Source organism: Nicotiana sylvestris, chromosome 8 (assembly GCF_000393655.2).
Source record: "Nicotiana sylvestris chromosome 8, ASM39365v2, whole genome shotgun sequence".
In the NCBI taxonomy this organism is placed as follows: domain Eukaryota; kingdom Viridiplantae; phylum Streptophyta; class Magnoliopsida; order Solanales; family Solanaceae; genus Nicotiana; species Nicotiana sylvestris.
Genome location: NC_091064.1, coordinates 57,036,506 through 57,055,376, shown reverse-complemented (window position 1 = coordinate 57,055,376; position 18,871 = coordinate 57,036,506). Strand labels below are relative to the sequence as shown.

The following is an 18,871-nucleotide window of genomic DNA, read 5'->3' as shown; positions in this document are numbered from 1 at the left end:
GAAACCTCGTGCAACAATAACGACCGCACGACATAAATCTCGTTCCACAATAACATCCATACGGTAGAAACCTCGTGCCATAATAACGATCCGCAGGGGGGGTTGATTGGGTTGAGATGGGCGTGTGGTGCAGAAAAACAAAAAAAAAACAGAAAATTGAAAAAAACAAAAAAAAAATAAAAAAAAAATAATTCGAAGGGGGAAGGGGTTAGTAGGGTAGATAGCCTTTTGGGAGAGAGGGGGCGGGAGAGGTGGGATAGGGGAGAGAAGATGGAGGGGATTGGGGTTAGATGTGACGGTAGGTCGAGTTTTAGAAAAATATTTTCCTAACTTTTTCTAGGGAAGTCATTTTCCTCCAATTTCAGGAAAATGTGATATCTAGGAAAATATTTTCCAAATTATTTTGTGCAACCAAACAGTGGAAATTGAGAAAATAATTTTCCGAAAATGTTTTCCGCCATACCAAACGCACCAATATATTGCTTATTTTTACAAATATGACCTTCTCAATGAAGGAAAAATATTTTTATTATGAATCTCTAAAAGCTCTCTACAAATTTTTATTTTCTCCCCACATTAAATGTAATGACTCAGTCGGTCGTTTCATGAGTTACCACTCTTTTTTCTCTATTTTTGCTTCTTTATATCTTGTTCAGCTGTATTATATGGTATCGTGTTGGTTAGTTTGGGTTCAGAGTGATTTTGTAGAGAAATAAGACACTTAGTCTCTTTTGAGTAAGCTTGAGTTGGAAAAGTCAACCAAATATTAACTCATGTGAAAAAGGTCTCTGATGTGAAATCTGAGGGTTCGGATAGCTTTGTTAGGTGATTTGGGACTTAGGAGCATGATCAGAATGTATTTTGGAGTTTCGTGGAAGATTTAGGCTTGAATTGACGAAATTGGAATTTTGACGCTTTCCGGTTAGTAGTGGAGTTTTCAATAAAGGGGTCAGAATGGAATTGTGGAAATTGGAGTAGGTCTGTTGGGTCATTTTTGATGTGTGTGCAAAATTTCAGGTCATTTGGACAAGGTTTGATAGACTTTTTGATCGGAAGCAGAATTTGGAAGTTTGGAAACCTTAGGCTTGAATCCGAGGGTGTTTTGATGATTCGATGTTGTTTTATATGCTTCGAAGATTGGTATAAGTTTTAATAATTGTATATGATTTTTTCATATTTTTAGTTGAGGTCCCGGGGGCCTCGGGATGATTTCGGATCGTTATCGGGAAGTTGGAAGTTAGATTTTGCAGCTGAAGCTGCTGAGCTTCTGTCATAACCGCACCTACGGATTGGAGAACTCAGGTGCGAGATTGCAGAATCATTAGATCAGCCGCAGATGTGGCCATGATCAGGAAGTCCAGAAGTCGCAGGTGCGGAAGGTTGAACGCAACTGCGTGACCGCAGGTGCGGAAAGTGAGGCGCAGGTGCGATTCGAAGAACTTAAGTGAAAACCGCATAAGCGGTTGGTTTGACCGCAGAAGCGGTACCGCAGGAGCGGAAAAAGGGCAGCAGGTGCGAAATCCCTGGGTCAGAAAGTATATAAGTTCTCCTTCGTGAAATTTGAGTTGTTTTCCACCATTTATATCCGGAGTTGAAGCTTTTTGGAGGGTTCTGTAGAGGTAATTAAGGGGGTTTTCATTGAGGTGAGTTTCTTGGACCTAAAACTCGATTCTACGATGATTTTTAATTATTTAAGCATGAAATTTATGAGATTAAGGGTGAAAAATTCGGAAGTTAGGGCTTGAGATTGGAGAGGTTAAAATTAGGGATTTCAGGGGTCATTTGAGGTCCCATTTCAATGTTCCTGGTATGTATGGACTCGTGGGAGGATAAGGATTCTATTGATGTGATTTTTATCGAATTTCGAGACATGAGCCCAGGGTCAGGTTTGCCAATTTCGGGATTCTTGATGTAATTTGATTATTTTCGCATAGGCTTCGTTCCCTTAGCATAAATGGATGTTAGGATTCTGATTTTGGATAGATTCGACACGAGTTGAGGCCGAGTCAAAAGGAAAGGGCATCGGGAGTAGGATTTCATCCGGTTTGAGGTAAGTAACGATTGTAAATCTAGACCTGAGGGCATGAAACCCTGAAATTTCATATTGTTTTGATAAATGAGGTGACGCACATGCTAGGTGATGGGCGTGTGGGCATGCACTTGTAGGGATTGTGACTTGGTCTGTCCCGTGGCGACTGTATAGTTGAATATTTTGATATATGTATATGCTATCTATGTGTTTTAGAAATTGGTTTGTTAACTTGGGCTGAATGCCATGTTTGGGGCCTTTGTGCCAAACTGTTTAGACCCTTAGGAGTATTTTACTACTTTCCTCACTCTATTTGATTTGAAAGCACATCCTCAGTAACATTTTACCTGTTTATTATTTAAATCCAATTTCATCACTGTATTTCTTAATATATGAAAACTGTTTGGGCTGAGTTTTCCTGATTTTCACTTATATGCCCGAGTGGCCATGAGGTTAATTACTGAGAGAGGTTGAGGAAGTAATGGTGAGGATTACATATATATTATGGATCGGGCTGCATGCCGCACCGATATTATATATACATAAATTATGGATCGGGCTGCGCACCGCAGCGATATTTATATTGATCGAGTTGCATGCCGCATCGATATATATTGGATCGGGTTGCGCGCTGTAACGATATGACGCTTGGGCTGTAGGAACCCCTCCGGAGTTTGCACACCCCCTGCGAGCATAGTTGACTATATATTATGGACCAGGCTGCACGCCCCAGCGGTTACTATTATTATTATTATGAGATATCTATTGAGCTGGAGTGCTGAGTGTGCGTACTGATTGATGAGAGCTTAGTCACGAGTGATTGAGAGGCTACGTATGAGTGATACTTTGCTCGAGGGGCTTGTTTATGACATTTTCTTTGTTTTCACTCTTCTTTTATACTGAGCCTCTGTTGAAAATATTGAATAAATGTTTTCAAAAGATTTCTAATTGAAACTGGAGGTTTACAAGATAATTGGCTATTGAACTTTAGATTTTGACGTGATATTTCTGTTGAGTTTTTTTGATAAGTATGCATATGACTTTAAATGCTCGTCACTGCACTCAGACTTTATTTACTTTAGTTACTTACTGAGTTGGCGTACTCACGTTACTCCCTGCACCTTGTGTGAAAATTCAGGTGCCCGAGCATCAGAGTGAGAGCTTCCAGCACTCTCAGAATCTTATCCTGAGATCGCAAGGTAGTTGCACGGCGTTTGCAGCCTTGCCTTACTCCTTCCTATCTTAGTACTTTATATTTTCAAACTTATTATGTATTATTCAGACATTGTTGGGTTGTACTTAGAGGCTCATGACTAGTGACACCAGATTTGGGCTGTGCTAGTGTATTTTTGTATTGGTTTCCGTATATTTCTGTTGATATATATATTGCATATGAAAGAATTGAGACCTAACCTGTTTTGGAAAAATGAACTTATAAAAAGAGTTCGTTGTGGTAAAAGTTGAATTGGCTGGCCTAGTACTGTGATAAGCGCCATCACGACCAGGATATTTGGGATCGTGACAAGTTGGTATCAGAGCTTAGGTTACATAGGTCTCAAAGGTCATGAGCCAGTTTAGTAGAGTCTCGCAGATCAGTACGAAGACTTCTGTACTTATCCTCGGGAGGATGCAGAACCTTTAGAAAACTTCACATTCTTGAAATTCCTGTCGTATGAATATGTTGATTCTAGTAGTAAACTTCTGTTATTCTATTCTCTCACAGATGTTGAGGACACGTGTTATCGGTCAGGATAGACGACCACCAGTTAGGGCCACTAGAGGCCGAGGACGCGGTCAAGATCATAGTAGGGGCAGGGGTGTAGCCCACACAACAGCTAGGTCAGCACCTGCAGATCCACCAGCTACCCTAGTTCAGGATTAGGTCCCAGTTGCGGACGCTCTAGCTGGACCAGCTCAGGCACCGGTTGTGCCGATTGTCATTCTAGGCCTTTAGGAGGCCCTAGACCAGATTCTATCAGGGTGCACTGGCCTGGCTCAGGCGGTCTCAATTACTATGGCCACAGCTACTTCTCAGGGTGGGGGAGGTACTCAGACTCCTACTGCTCGCACACCTGAGAAGGTTGTGCAGGGACTTCAGATACTAGGGGCACCTCCAGCCCAACCGGTTGCACCAGCCTAGGATTATGTGGTGCCAGTTATGCTTGACGATGAACAACATCAATTGGAGAGCTTTAGTAGACTTTATCCTCTGACTTTTAGTGGTACAGAGGGAGAGTATGCCCAGGGTTTCTTGTACAAGTGTTAGAGGATTCTTCGTACAGCGGGTATTCTGGAGACCAGTGGGGTCGCATTTACTACTTTTTAGTTTTCTGGAGCTGCCTTTACTTGGTGGGACTCTAATGAGAGGTGTAGGCCTGTTGATGCAGCGCCCCTTACCTAGCAGTAGTTCTCCGTTCTCTTTTTGGAGAAGTATGTGCCACAGTCTCGTAGAGAGGAGCTACGCAGGCAATTCAAGCAGTTGCGTCAGGGAGATATGACTGTGATGTAGTATGAGATGAGGTTCTCGGGGTTGGCTCGTCATGTTGTTTGGTTGGTTCCTACGGATAGAGAAAGGATCAGGAGATTCGTTCATGGCCTCACATATCAGCTTCGGATTCTCATGACCAGTGAGAGGGTTTTGTGTGATACTTTTGAGGAGGTTGTTGATATCACTCGCGAGATTGAATTAGTTCTTCGCCATGAGCGATATTAGAGGGAGGCCAAGAGGCCTCGGGGATTTGGTAGTTTTGGTGATGCTCCTTCGAGAGGTTAGTTTCAGCACGACAGAGGTCATTCATTCAGACATGCTTAGTCAGCTCGCCCAGTTCATCGTGGGGCATCATTGGGCCATGGTTCTCACAACTCACATCAGGGTCATTCATCACTCAGTGCCCTACCATCCCATAGTTTGTCCCGTGCTCCATCGGTTTAGGGTTCTTCCATGCCAGGTCTTTCTACTGGTCATTCCGGTGCTAGGGATTCCCTTCAGTCCGCGTACCCCGCACCAAGGAGTTGTTACGAGTGTAGAGAGTTTGGACATATGAGGTGGTAATGCCCTCGTCTTCTTGAGGGTCCGTCTCAGCAGAGGAGTCAGCCCTCGACTTCAGCTCCAGTTACTTCACCACCCGCTCAGGCAGCTAGGAGTCGCTCTAGAGGGGAAGGTCGATGAGGTGGTGGTCAGGCCCATTTCTATGCACTCCCAGCCAGACCAGATGCTATTGCTTCAGATACTATGATCATAGGTATTGTCTCAGTCTGCCACAGAGATGCCTCTATATTATTTGATCTCGGTTTCACTTTTTCATATGTGTCATCATATTTTGCTCGTTATTTGGATACGCCCCGTGAGTCTTTTGTGTCACCTATTCATGTATCTACTCTAGTGGGCGATACTATAGTTGTGAACCGTGTATACCGGTCATGTGTAGTGACTATTGGGGGTCTGGAGACCCGAGTGGACCTTTTGTTGCTTTGTGAGGTGGATTTTGATGTGATATTGGGCATGGATTGATTATCTCTATGTCGTGCTATATTGGACTATCATGCTAAGACAGTGATGTTGGCTATGTTTGGTGTTCCACGGATTGAGTGGCGAGGTTCAACTGATTTTTTGTTCCTAGTAGGGTGTTTTCGTTCTTGAAGGCCTAGCAGATGGTTGGGAAAGGTTGTCTTTCATACTTAGCCTTTGTGAGGGATGTCAGTGCAGAGACTCCTAGTATTGATTCCGTTCCTATAGTGAGGATTTTCCCGTTAAGTTTCCTACAGACTTGTCGGGCATACCACCAGACAGGGATATTGACTTTGCTATTTATTTAGTGTCGGGCACTCAGCTCATTTCTATTCCACTATATTGTATGGCACCGATGGAGTTGAAAGAGTTGAAGGAGCAGCTTCAGGAACTCCTTGATAAGAGGTTTATTCGGCCTACTGTTTTACATTAGGGTGAGCCTGTTCTATTTGTGAAGAAGAAGGATGGCATGATGAGGATGTGCATTGATTACACGCAGTTGAACAAAGTTACAATCAAGAACAAGTATCTTTTGCCCTGTATCGATGATTTATTTGACCAGCTTCAGGGAGTGAGAGTGTTCTCCAAGATTAATCTTCGGTCAGGGTATCACCAGTTGAAGATCAGGGACTCGGATATTCTTAAGACAACTTTTAGGACCCAATATGGTCATTATGAGTTCCTTGTGATATTTTTTGGGCTGACCAATGCCCCAGCAGCGTATATGCATTTGATGAACATCATGTTTTTGCCTTATCTCGACTCATTCATTATTGTATTCACTGGTGATATCCTGGTATACTCGTGCAGTCAGGAGGAACACACAGAGTATTTGAGAGTTGTGTTGTAGAGATTGAGGGAGGAGAAGATTTATGCAAAGTTTGAGTTTTGGCTCAGTTCAGTGGCTTTCTTGGGGCACGTGGTGTCCAGTGAGGGTATTCAGGTTGATCCGAAGAAGATACAGGCGGTTCAGAGTTGGCCCAAACCGTCCTCAGCCACAGAGATTCCCAACTTTCTTGGTTTGGCGGGCTATTACCGTCGGTTCGTTTAGGGATTTTCAGCTATTACTTCACCCTTGATCAAACTAACTTAAAAAGGGTGCTTTATTCAGGTGGTCGGACGAGTGTGAGGCGAGCTTTCAGAAGCTCAAGAATGCCTTGACCACAACTCCAGTATTAGTTTTGCCATCAACTTGAGAGTTGGTATTGGGTGTGTGTTGATGCAGAAGGGTAGAGTGATTGCTTATGCTTCTCGTCAGTTGAAGTCCCATGAGAAAAGCTACCCTGTTCATGATCTAGAGTTGTCTACCATTGTTCACGCGTTGAATATTTGGAGGCATTATTTGTATAGTGTGTCTTGTGAGGTGTTTACTGATCATCGTAGCCTCCAACACTTGTTCAAGCAGAAGGATCTAAATTTGAGGCAGCGGAGATGGTTGGAGCAGCTAAAGGATTATAGTATTACTATCTTGTACCATCCGGGGAAGGCCAATATAGTGGCCGATGCTTTGAGTAGGAAGGCGGTGAGTATGGGGAGTTTGGTATATATTCTTGTTGGGGAGAGACCTCTTGCAGTTGATGTTCAGGCCTTAGCTAATTAGTTTGTGAGGTTGGATATTTCGGAGCCTAGTCGGGTATTGGCTTGTGTGATTTATGGGACTTCCTTATTTGATCGCATTAGAGAGCGCCAGTATGATGATCCTCATTTGCTTGTCCTTAAGGACAGAGTTCAGCCCGATGATGCCAGAGATTTGACTGTTGATGATGATGGAGTATTGAGGATGCAGGGTCGGATATGTGTGCCCAATGTAGATGGGCTTTGGGATTTGATCTTAGAGGAGGCCCATGGCTCGCTGTATTTCATCCATCTGGGTGCTGCAAAGATGTATCAGGATTTGAGATAGCATTATTGGTGGAGAATAATGAAGAAGGATATTGTGGGATTTGTAGCTCGGTGTCTCAATTATCAGCAGGTGAAATATGAGCATCAGAGACCGGGTGGCTTGCTTCAGCAGATGCATATTCCAGAGTGGAAATGGGAGCGGATCACCATGGACTTCGTAGTTGGGCTCCCATGGACTTGGAAGATGTTTGATGCTATTTGGGTGATTGTGGATCGGCTGACCAAGACTGCACACTTCAATCCTCTGTGTACTACCTATTCTTCAGAGCAGTTAGCAGAGATCTATATCCGAGAGATTGTTTGCTTTCATGGTGTCCCAGTTTCCATAATTTCAGATAGAGGTACTCAATTTACTTCATAGCTTGGAGGGTCGTGCATCGAGAGTTGGGTACTCAGGTTTAGTTGAGCATAACGTTTCACCGTCAGACTAACGGGCAGTCCGAGCACACTATTCAGATATTGGAGGACATGTTGTGCGCTTGTGTCATTGATTTTGGAGGATCATGGGATCAGTTTCTACCGCTCGTGGAGTTTGCTTACAATAACAGTTATCAGTTGAGTATTTAGATGGCCCCATATGAGGCTTTATATTGGAGATATTGTACATCTCCAGTTTGTTGGTTTGAGCCGGGTGAGGCTTGGCTTTTGGGTACAGACTTGGTGCAGGATGTTTTGGACAAGGTGAAAGTGATTCAGGAGCGGCTTCGTACGGCGCAGTCCAGACAAAAGAGTTATGCTGACAGGAAGGTCTATGATGTGTCTTCCATGGTTAGGGAGAAGGTTTTACTAATGGTTTCACCTATGAAGGGTGTTATGATATTTATGAAGAAGGGTAAATTGAGTCATCGGTTCATTGGGCCTTTTGAGGAGCCTCAGAGGACTGAGGAGGTGGCTTATGAGCTTGCTTTTCCACCCAGCTTGTTGAGTGTGCATCCGGTATTTCATGTTTCTATGCTCTAGAAGTATATTGGCAATCCGTCCTATGTTTTGATTTCAGCAAGGTTCAGTTGGACGGTGATTTGGCTTATGATGTGGAACCAGTGGCTATTTTGGAGCCGCAAGTCCGAAAGTTGAGATCAAAGGATATAGCTTCAGTGAAAGTGCAGTGGACATGTCGACCCATTGAGGAGGCTACTTGGGAGACCAACCGGGAGATGTAGAGCAGATATCCTTACCTATTTGAGGCTTCAGGTATGTTTCTTGACCCGTTCGAGGATGAACGTTTGTTTAAGAGGGGGAGGATGTAACGACCCAACTGGTCATTTCATGAGTTACTGCTCCGTTTCCCCATTTCTGCTTCTTTATGTCTTGTTTAGTTGTATTATGTGGTATCGTGTTGGTTAGTTTGGGTTTGGAGTGGTTTTGTAGAGAAAGGAGACACTTAGTCTCTTTTGAGTAAGCTTGAGTTGGAAAAGTCAACCGGATGTTGACTCATGTGAAAAAGGTCTCGGATGTGAATTCTGATGGTTTAGATAGCTTCTTTAGGTTATTTAGGACTTACGAGCGTGATCGGAATGTATTTTGGAGGTCTGTGGAAGATTTAGGCTTGAATTAACGAAATTGGAATTTTGACGCTTTCCGGTTGGTAGTGGAGATTTTGATATACGGGTCGGAATGGAATTTTGGAAATTGGAGTAGGTCCACTGGGTCATTTGTGGCGTGTGTGCAAAATTTCAGGTCATTCAGACAAGGTTTGATAGACTTTTGAATAGTGATATATGATTTGTTCGTACTTTTGGTTGAGGTCCCGGGGTGCCTTGGGATGATTTTGGATGGTTATCGGAAAGTTGGAAGTTAGAGTTTGCAGCTGAAGCTGCTAAGCTCCTATCGTAACTACACCTGTGGATTGGGGACCGCAGGTGTGAGATCGCAGAAGTGTTAGAGCAGCCGCAGATGCGGCCATGAGAAGGAAGGCCAGAAGTCGAATGTGCGGAAGGTTGATTGAATATGCATGATCGTAGGTGCGGAAAGTGAGGCGCAGGTGCGGTTCAGGGACTTAAGTGAAAACCGCATAAACGGTTGGTTTGACTGTAGAAGCGATATTGCAGGAGCGGGAAAAGGACCGCAGGTGCGATATCCCTGGGTCAGAAAGTCTATAAGTTCTCCTTCGCGAAATTTGAGTTGTTTTCCACCATTTTTATCTGGGGTTGAAGCTTTTTGGAGAGTTTTGAAGAGGGAATCAAGGGGGTTTTCATTGAGGTGAGTTTCTTGGACCAAACACTCGATACTATGATGATTTTTAATTATTTAAGCATGAAATTTATGAGATTAAGGGTGAAAAATTGGGAAGTTAAGGCTTGAGATTGGGGAGGCGAAAATTGGGGATTTGGGGGGCCATTTGAGGTCTGATTTCGATGTTCTTGGTAAGTATGGAATCGTGGGAGGATAAGGATTCTATTGAAATGATTTTTATCGAATTTCGAGATGTGGGCCTAGGGGTCGGGTTTGACCAATTTCGGGATTCTTGATGTAATTTGATTATTTTTGCATGGGCTTCGTTCCCTTAACATATATTGATGTTATGATTCTGATTTTTGATAACTTCGATGAGAGTTGAGGCCGAGTCGAGAGGCAAGGGCGTCGTGGAGTAGGATTTCATCCGGTTTGAGGTAAGTAACGATTGTAAATCTAGACCTGAGGGTATGAAACCCCAGAATTTTGTACTATTTTAATAAATAAGGTGACGTACATGCTAGGTGACGGGCGTGCACCCGTAGGGATTGTGACTTGGTCTATCCCGTAGCGATTGTATAGTTGCATATTTTGATATATGTATATGCTATCCATGTGTTTTAGAAATTGGTTTGTTAACTTGGGCTGAATGCCCTGTTTGAGGCCTTTGTGCCGACCTGTTTAGACCCTTAGGGGTATTTTTACTACTTTCCTCACTCTAATTGATTTGAAAGCATATCCTCAGTCCTATTTTACCTGTTTACTATTTAAATCTGGTTTCATCACTCTATTTCTTAATATATGAATACTATTTGGGTTGAGTTTCCTTGTTTTTCACTGATATGCCCGAGTGGCCGTGAGGTTAATGACTAAGAGAGGTTGAGGACCTAATGGTAAGGATTACATATATAGAATGGATCGGGCTTCACGCCAAAGAGATATTATATATACATAAATTATGGATTGGGCTGCGCAACGTAGCGATTTGACGCTTGGGATGTAGGAGCCCCTCCGGAGTATGCACACCCCCAGTGAGCATAGTCGACTATATATTATGGATCGGGCTTCACACAACATAGGTTAATATTATTATCATGAGATATCTATAGAGCCGGAGTGCTGAGTGTGAGTACTGATTGACGATTGTTGAGTCACAAGTGACTAAGAGGCTATACTTATGAGTGATACCTTGCCCGAGGTGCTTGTTTATGACACTTTCTCTATTTTCACTCTTTTTTATACTGAGCTTCTGTTGAAAAATATTGAATAAATGTTTTCAAAAGATTTCTAACTGAAACTGGAGTACGAGATAATTGGCTATGAATCCAGATTTTGACTTGATATTATTGTTTAGTTTTCTTTATAAGTATGCATATGACTTTAAATGCTCGTCATTGCACTCAGACTTTATTTACTTTAGTTACTTACTAAGTTGGCATACTCACGTTACTCCCTGCACCTTGTGTGCAGATCCAGGTGCCCGAGCATCAGAGTGAGAGCTTCCAGCACTCTCAAAGTCTTATCCGGAGATCGCAAGGTAGCTGCACAGTGTTCACAGTCATGCCTTCCTTCTTCCTATCTTAGTACTTTGTTTTTCAGGCTTATTATGTATTATTCAGATAATGTTGGGTTGTACTTAGAGGCTCATAACTAGTGGCACCAGATTCGGGCTGTGCTAGTGTATTTTCGTACTGGTTTCCGCATATTTCTTTTGATATATATATATATATATATATATATATATTGCATATGAAAGAATTGAGACCTAACTTGTTTTGGAAAACTGAATTTATAAAAAGAGTTCGTTGTGGTAAAAGTTGTATTGGTTGGCCTAGGTACTGTGATAGGCACCATCACGACCGGGGTATTTGGGGTCGTGAAGTTAAATAAGCTATCAATACCCTTATTTATAATAGTGTGAAACGTATTTCAACTAGAAACAGGAAAACATATTCCTATATTTATTCTAATTAACTGCAAATCCTATTTAGACATGAATTAAATATACCAAATCCTAAATAATTTTGGTATCATACTATAACTTTGAATTAGTTATCCAATATTTTCTCGTAATTCAAAGTTATATGTTCTGTATTAGAGCACTTCTCTCCAACTTCTATCTTTGTTGAAGCACATGTATCCAACCCCTCGTTGATGCACTTTGTCACCAACACCCAATTTTAATGAAGCACCTATCTCCAACTCATGTTGATGCACTTTGTCACAAACTGTTGTTGCACTTTGTCGCCAACACCCAATTTCGTTGAAGCACCTGTATTCAACACCCATTGATGCACTTTGTTACCAACACTCTTTTTGTTGAAGCACCTGTCTCCAACTCTCGTTGATGCACTTTGTCACCAATACCCTATTTTGTTGAAGCATCTAACTCCAACTCCCGTTGATGCACTTTGTCACCGACCGTTGATTTACTTTGTCATCAATACCTGTAACGACCCGACCAGTCGTTTTGAGCTTTTGCACTTTGCCCACCAGTTCCCAGGCATGACTTGCCCCGTGTGATGTATTATGACTTATGTAAATCATTGGTTTTGGTTTTCAGGGTAATCGAAATGAATTTGGAAGAACAATTCTCAGTTTGAAGCTTGAAATTTTTAAGGTTCGACCAAGATTTGACGTGTTTGTATATGATCTCGGATTAGAATTTTTAGGACTTGGTTAGCTCTGTTAGGTTATTTGAGACTTCGGAGCATGATCGGAATGCATTTTGGATGTCCGTGGAAGGCTTAGGCTTGAATTGGCGAAATTGAGATTTTGGCGTTTTCCGGTTGATATGTGAGATTTTGATATAGGTGTCGGAATGGTATTCCTGAAGTTGCAGTAGCTCCGTTGTGTCATTTGTGATGTGTGTGCAAAATTTCAGGTCATTCGGACGTGGTTTGGTCGGGTTTTTGATTAAAAGAGTAATTTGGAAGTTCTTGAAATTCTTAGGATTGAATCCAATGTGATTTTGGTGTGTTGATGTTGTTTTGAGTGTTCCGAAGGTTGGAAAAAGTTTTAATGAGGTTATGGGATATGTTAACATATTTCGTTGAGGTCCCGAGGGCCTCGGGTGAGTTTCGGGTGGTCAGTCAGACCATTTCATATTGTTTGGAATTGCAGAAAATTGCCAATCTGTGTTGTAGAAAATTGACCTTCGCATTCGTGGGTAGGCCATCGCGTTCGCGAAGGGTTAGCTGGTGAAGGCTGGAATTTTAACATTCGCGTTTGTGAGACAGGCTCCGCGTTCACGAAAGGCTATGTGATTGGTCATCGCGTTCGCGTGAAATGGACCACGTTCACGTAAGAGGAATTGGGCAATTGAACTTCAGGGTGTCTGTTCATCGCATTCGCGAGAGAGGCTATGCGATCGCGAAGGGTTAGTCTGAGGAAGCATCACGTTCGCGAGTGGAAAGACGCGATCGCGAAGAAGGATTTTTGGTCAAAGCTGGATTGTGCTTCACGAACGCGAGGCTTTGACTGCGCTCACGAAGAAGGTTTTGATGACTGGGCAGAATGTTTAAATAGCCATTGTCCGCGATTTTGGGGCTAACTTTCACCATTTTTGGGCGAGTTTGGAGATTTTCAGAGGATTTGAAGAGGGATTCAAGAGATAACACCCGGAGGTAAGATTTTTGAACTCAATACTCGATCCTATGTTACTTCTTACTTGTTTAATCATGAAAAAATGTGGAAATTAAAGCCTAAAAATTGGGGAATTAGGTCTTGGATTTGGATAGTGTAAATTGGGAATTTGAAGGGGCAATTGAGGTCCGATTTTGATATTCTTGGTATGTGTAGACTCGTGAGAGGATGAGGATTCTATTGATGTGACTTTTATCAAATTCCGAGGCATGGGCCCAGGGCCGGGTTTGAGCAATTTCGGGATTTTTAATGTAAATTGGATATTTTCGAGTGAGCTTTGTTCCCTTAGCATATTTTAATAGTTATGCACTGACTATGGCTAGATTTGGAGCATCCGGAGGTTGATTCGTGAGGGCAAAGGCATTGCGGGCTAGAGTTTGGACCGGATCGAGGTAAGTATTGATTGTAAATATTGTCTTCAGGGTTTGAAACCCTAGATTTCACATCGTTGTGCTACGTTGAGGTGATGCACACGCTAGATGACGAGCGTGGAGTCGTGCACCGTTGGGGATTGTGACTTGGTCCGTCTGGTACGACTATTAAGTCACGTATTTGATTTGAAATGTTATGATATTCCATATTTTAGAGATTTATTTTATATTTTGGGTTGTATGCCATGTTTAGGCCGACCTTTTGAGACCCTCAAGGGCACCTTCACTATTTTTTCCTCACTCTATTTGTTTTGAAAGCATATCCTCAGTCATGTTTTACCTGTTTATTATTTAAATCTGGTTTTATCACTTTACTTCTTAAAATATGAAAACTGTTTGGGCTGAGTTCCCTGTTTTACTGATAGTCCGAGTGATCGTGATATTGATGACTGAGATAGACCGAGGATCTGATTGTGAGGTTAATGACTGAGAGAGGCCGAGGGCTTGGTTGTGAGGATTATACATTTATGGATCGGGCTGCACGCCGCAGTAATATATTGGATTGGGCTGCACACCGCAACGATATAACGCTTGGGCTGTAGGAGCGCCTCCGAAGTCTGCACACCCCCAGTGAGCGCAGTCAACTATATATATTGATTGGGTTGCACGCCGCAGCAATATATGAATCGGGTTGTATGCCGCAGCGGTTACTATATGGTACCCATTGAGTGTGAGGGCTGAGTGTGAGCGCTAACCGGTAAGAGTTGAGTCATGAGTTACTGAGAGGCTTGGTCGAGGGGCTATAGATATACATGTACATGAGTGATGCTTTGCCTGAGGGGCCTATTTATGAGTTTACTATTTTTCACTCCTCCTTAAAGTAATTTCCTATCGAATATGTTGATTTAATTACTTCTTTCACTAATCTTTAGACCGAGCTTCTATTGAAAATGTTGAACAAATGCTTTAAGCAACTTTCATTTAAACTGAAGTTTTTAAGTTATGAAATGGTTATGAATTTCTATTTTGCCAAGGGACTGTATACGAACTATGCTTTGCCCGAGGGGCCGATTATGATTTTCATCACTTTCACTATGTATATATTTCATTAAACTGATATTGGAAAGTTTAGAAAGATAATTTTAAAGGATTTTACTGAAATTGGGATTTTAACGAAATGATTTGAATGGTATCCTGATTTGGGAACATGTTGTAATCACTGTGGTGCTATGATGTGGCTGACGTATTTTCTTACTGCTCAGTTTTTATTTACTCTTATTACTTATTGGGTCGGAGTACTCACATTACTCCCTACACCTTGTGTTGATACCCAATTTTTTCCTATGTATTTTTATACAAAATACTTTCAAAATAGCATGTATATACACATATAAGCATGCACCAAGAGTTTTGGTATTTTTTCTAAATCTTTAAGATTTTTGAAATCAATTTATTGTCTATTTTAGCAGTGCAAAATCCATAATTATTCCCAAAATCATCAGTTTTGGTGAATAATTTATTTTATTCTCATATTTATACCAAAATATAGTTAATATAATTTTTGTACATTTTAACAAATTTATTTGGTATGTTAAAAGCTAAATTGCATATAATTGCAATTGTAGCCTACTTTAAGATTAATAGCATTTTATAATTGTAAAATTGGTTCCAATATTAATTATTTATTTATATATTGTTTGTTGGCTCAGTACTTTTAATTTGCTTTCAAGATCATTTTACCATTGTTATAAAAATAAAAAGGGAAAAACTGGCTATTTAAAATCTAGCCCATTGTATTTCAATCATAGCCAAATTGATCACTCTAATTGACCCAATTCCGAAACCCAATTGGACCGGCCCAATTCCGATTTAACCCAACCCCTTTACCCATTTATCCGACCCGCCCGGTTTTCTTTTAATCCCAGCCGTTGATCTCCCCTCATCCCCTTCCTTTTTTAATTCAAACGACCCCTTTACCCTAACTCATTCTCACCAACCGCCGCCTCTGCAACCTTCCACTATCTCAAACCCTAGCCTTCTCCTGCCTTGTTCCACCGTGTTTTCACCGGAATCCATGGCTTCTCAAGCCATGGACAACCTATATTCACCTCGTCCGGCTCTTGCATGCCTGATGCTCGAAGGTTCGAGGCCAGACCTCGAAGGTCTTCACTCAGACCTTCACCGATTCGAAGATTCCGGCCATCTCCGACTTTGTTCCGGTGGCTCTTGGTTTTCTGAGCCTGTTTCTGACCTCATCCGACTTAGATCGGACATCTTTCCAAGCCTTTCTCATTCCAGGGTTCCTCTGAAACCCTAGCTATTCGAGGTTTTCTCTGATTGTTCTTTTAAATCTATGCTATATATGTGCTTTACTGGAGTTTTAAAATGCTTTCCCCAATTTTTCTTTCAAAAATTACTTTTTTCGATCTAGGGTTTCTAAAAGCTTAAAATGTTTTTCTGGCTCTTCCGTTTCTTTTCTTTGTATGTATGCGTCTATACTACGTTTGTATGTTTTATTTTCTACCACGCCTGTATTGTCCTTCTAATTTTCTTTTATACATGTTACTCCTGTGCTCACATGATTATCCTTGTTATGTTTTCATTACTCTTCTACTATATGTGTTTACTGTTAAGTTCTTCGATTTTTGTTTGCTTTACTGAACTCTGTCCGTGTTCTTGCTAAATGTGTTTCATCTACTGCTTCTTAAGTTTGTATAACTTTTTCTTCTGAACTTGTTTAAGTTCTGAGTTTTTCTCAAAACGTGTTCTCCATGCTTTTGACTGTGTATCATGTCTTTTTGTTTCTCATAAGTCTTTGAAAAAGACTCCTGAGCCTCTATTGAATAGTTTTCCTTCTCATCTCTATTGTTTGACTCAACTCGAAACCCTAAGGTTCGGAGATTTCTTGGCATTTTGATCTTTTGTGTGCGAGTTAGGTTCCATTTCGGGACCCTGGACTCTCAGACTCATTGTGAGTCCGCGAACTAGACTTATACCTCTTCTTACTTATGATTCTGAACCTTTTTTTGTTAAACTCTCTTCTAAATAATTTGACAAGCCCCTCTGGTATTCACATATTTGTGTGTTTTATATATAAGGACTCTGCCTTTAAAGGTTTTTGATTGATTCTGAAATCCTCTAATGGGATTTGATTGATTGTTACTGATTTTTTTTAATTGAACCTCCTTTACCTTTTCCTGACTTGGTTCATTCGAATTGAATTGTAATTTTGATTTCCCTGGCTATTTGATTGATTCCCTTTCCTTATTTTTCCGAACACGTGTACTATTGAATTCTTTCCTTTAATAACTTCTCTATATTTACCCCTTTTGTGCTACTTTGAAAAAGGTTTTAATCAAAACTGTTTTCCTTAATTGGCTTTTACCCATTGAAATCAGAATCCCTTAACTAAAGAGAGATTGATTTCAATGTTATTTCCTTACCTTTTCTCACTTGTTTTATGCACTATAAAAGGGGCACGACCTTTCTGCACTTTGGATCCTTAACTTACAATTCAATACTTTTACAACACACTTCGAATTGCATACTCTTACACACTACTACTACTTTCAAAACCTGCATTCCCTCTTGCTCTCTTCTCTACTGATGTTCTCTACTCCTGCTTATTATTAGCTGGGTGAAAGTCAAGGCTAATATACTACTACTACTTTGTCTTTGCATCCTGCTCTTGCTCTTTTACTGGTATGTATTTATTCATTTCCTAGCAATCATCCTAATGTGTTTACTTAGAACCTTTACATCTATGCCTATTACCTGCAAAGTTTGACATGTTCATATGCTGCTGTTTGCTTTATTTTCTTGCGAATGCTTGATCCCTATACCTTTACCCTCTATGTGTTTGTAAATGGGGATTCAGGGCATGGCAACATGAGTTGTTGTCCATGAACGGAATTTTAACCCCAAGTAAAGGGTGTCAGTAGGTTTTATTGCTGATCATGTCCTTTGCCTACTTTTCCTTTGTCTACTGTTTCTGTTATGAATCCCCTACCCTTACCCCCTATGTATGCTGAGTTAAGGCTCATAATCTGGTAGCCTCTTAAATGGTTGCCCAGGCCTGAGCCTGGCTTTCAATAAGCCCCAACTCCTCAACTTGAAATGACAAGTTGGTCAGGGGTGTGCCAGTACTTCAAGTTGTTGGGCATGACCACCAGCTCATCACTTCCCCTCCCATGCACTTGCACCTACTCTTAGATTTTAAGTTCTGCCCCCCTCCTGTGAGCCTTGCTTTGGGACTTTGAGTTCCTTCTGAACTTGGACATTTGAGGGCTGACCCTTCCACACTGCACTATGTCCTTGATTCTGAAATATATTTGGGGTTAAGCATTGCCCGGAGACCCTTTGAGACTCTTGGGAACTTTGACACATCCCAAATAAGAGAAAGGCTTTGGAACTTGATCTTTGGAGTTGGTTTACTTCATGCTTCAGACAGAAGTACGAATCAGGCTCTCCTTGGTTGGGACTTTTAGTTTTCTGATGTAATTTTTATTTTATTTTTTCTTTTATCAATTCTGGTTTGTAATAATCTTGTAATTTGGGATCGGCTAGTGGAAAAAGGTGGGGAACTATGCATGCAAGGGTTAGCTATCATGCCTACAGTGGTTATCATTTATAAAATTCTGCATCTCATCTAGAGATCATGCCTATAGGAATTACTATGTTTTAAAGTTCTGCATTTTATAAATCATTGAAACTCTGCATTCTCACATAGATACCATGTCCATAAGATTTTCTACATTCTCATATAGACACCATGCCTATAGGACTTTCTGTATTCTGCATATGCATCTATCATTAGGTAAACATGTATATAGGTTTAAATAAGAATCAGTATTTTAGACACCAGGCCTATAGGACTTCTGCACTTCTATAAATGTTTAAAAATTAGTAACGCCTAGATATCATGTCTATAGGATTCTTGCAACTGTTTAAGATCAATGACACTTAGAAACCATGCCTATAGGATCAGTTAATTAAATCAACCTCGTTTCGAATCTAAAACCCGTCTTAAAATCTGCGGATCATTTTTTTCTAAAATCAGTAAAGCTTTTCCTTAAAATTAGTATACTTTGTATTATTAGATATCATTCTTATAAGTTTCACCTAGGCAAGCTTTAGGGTAAAAGCCATAAGTGCATCAGTCTTTGACAATTCCAACCAGTAGGCAGGTCTGATTCGGATTTCTTATCTGAAGTATGTAATAAATCAGTCTGCCTCACGCATTTT

At 41.1% G+C, this 18,871-nt stretch overlaps 1 protein-coding gene across 1 annotated transcript; it reads left to right on the top strand.

Moving 5' to 3' along the window:
* Window positions 1–8,006: 8,006 nt before the first annotated feature.
* Window positions 8,007–8,599, top strand: LOC138875067 (uncharacterized). The gene is made up of 2 exons (XM_070153879.1): window positions 8,007–8,375; window positions 8,441–8,599. The coding sequence occupies exons 1-2, from the start codon at window positions 8,007–8,009 to the stop codon at window positions 8,597–8,599; spliced, it is 528 nt and encodes a 175-aa protein (XP_070009980.1).
* Window positions 8,600–18,871: the final 10,272 nt, after the last annotated feature.

Excerpts from the sequence above, each read along its gene's own strand:
- LOC138875067 (XM_070153879.1), top strand. The coding sequence starts at position 8,007 with ATGGCCCCATATGAGGCTTTATATTGGAGATATTGTACATCTCCAGTT. Across the intron at positions 8,376-8,440 it reads GCTTGTTGAGTGTGCATCCG|GTTCAGTTGGACGGTGATTT; the intron begins GTATTTCATGTT and ends GATTTCAGCAAG.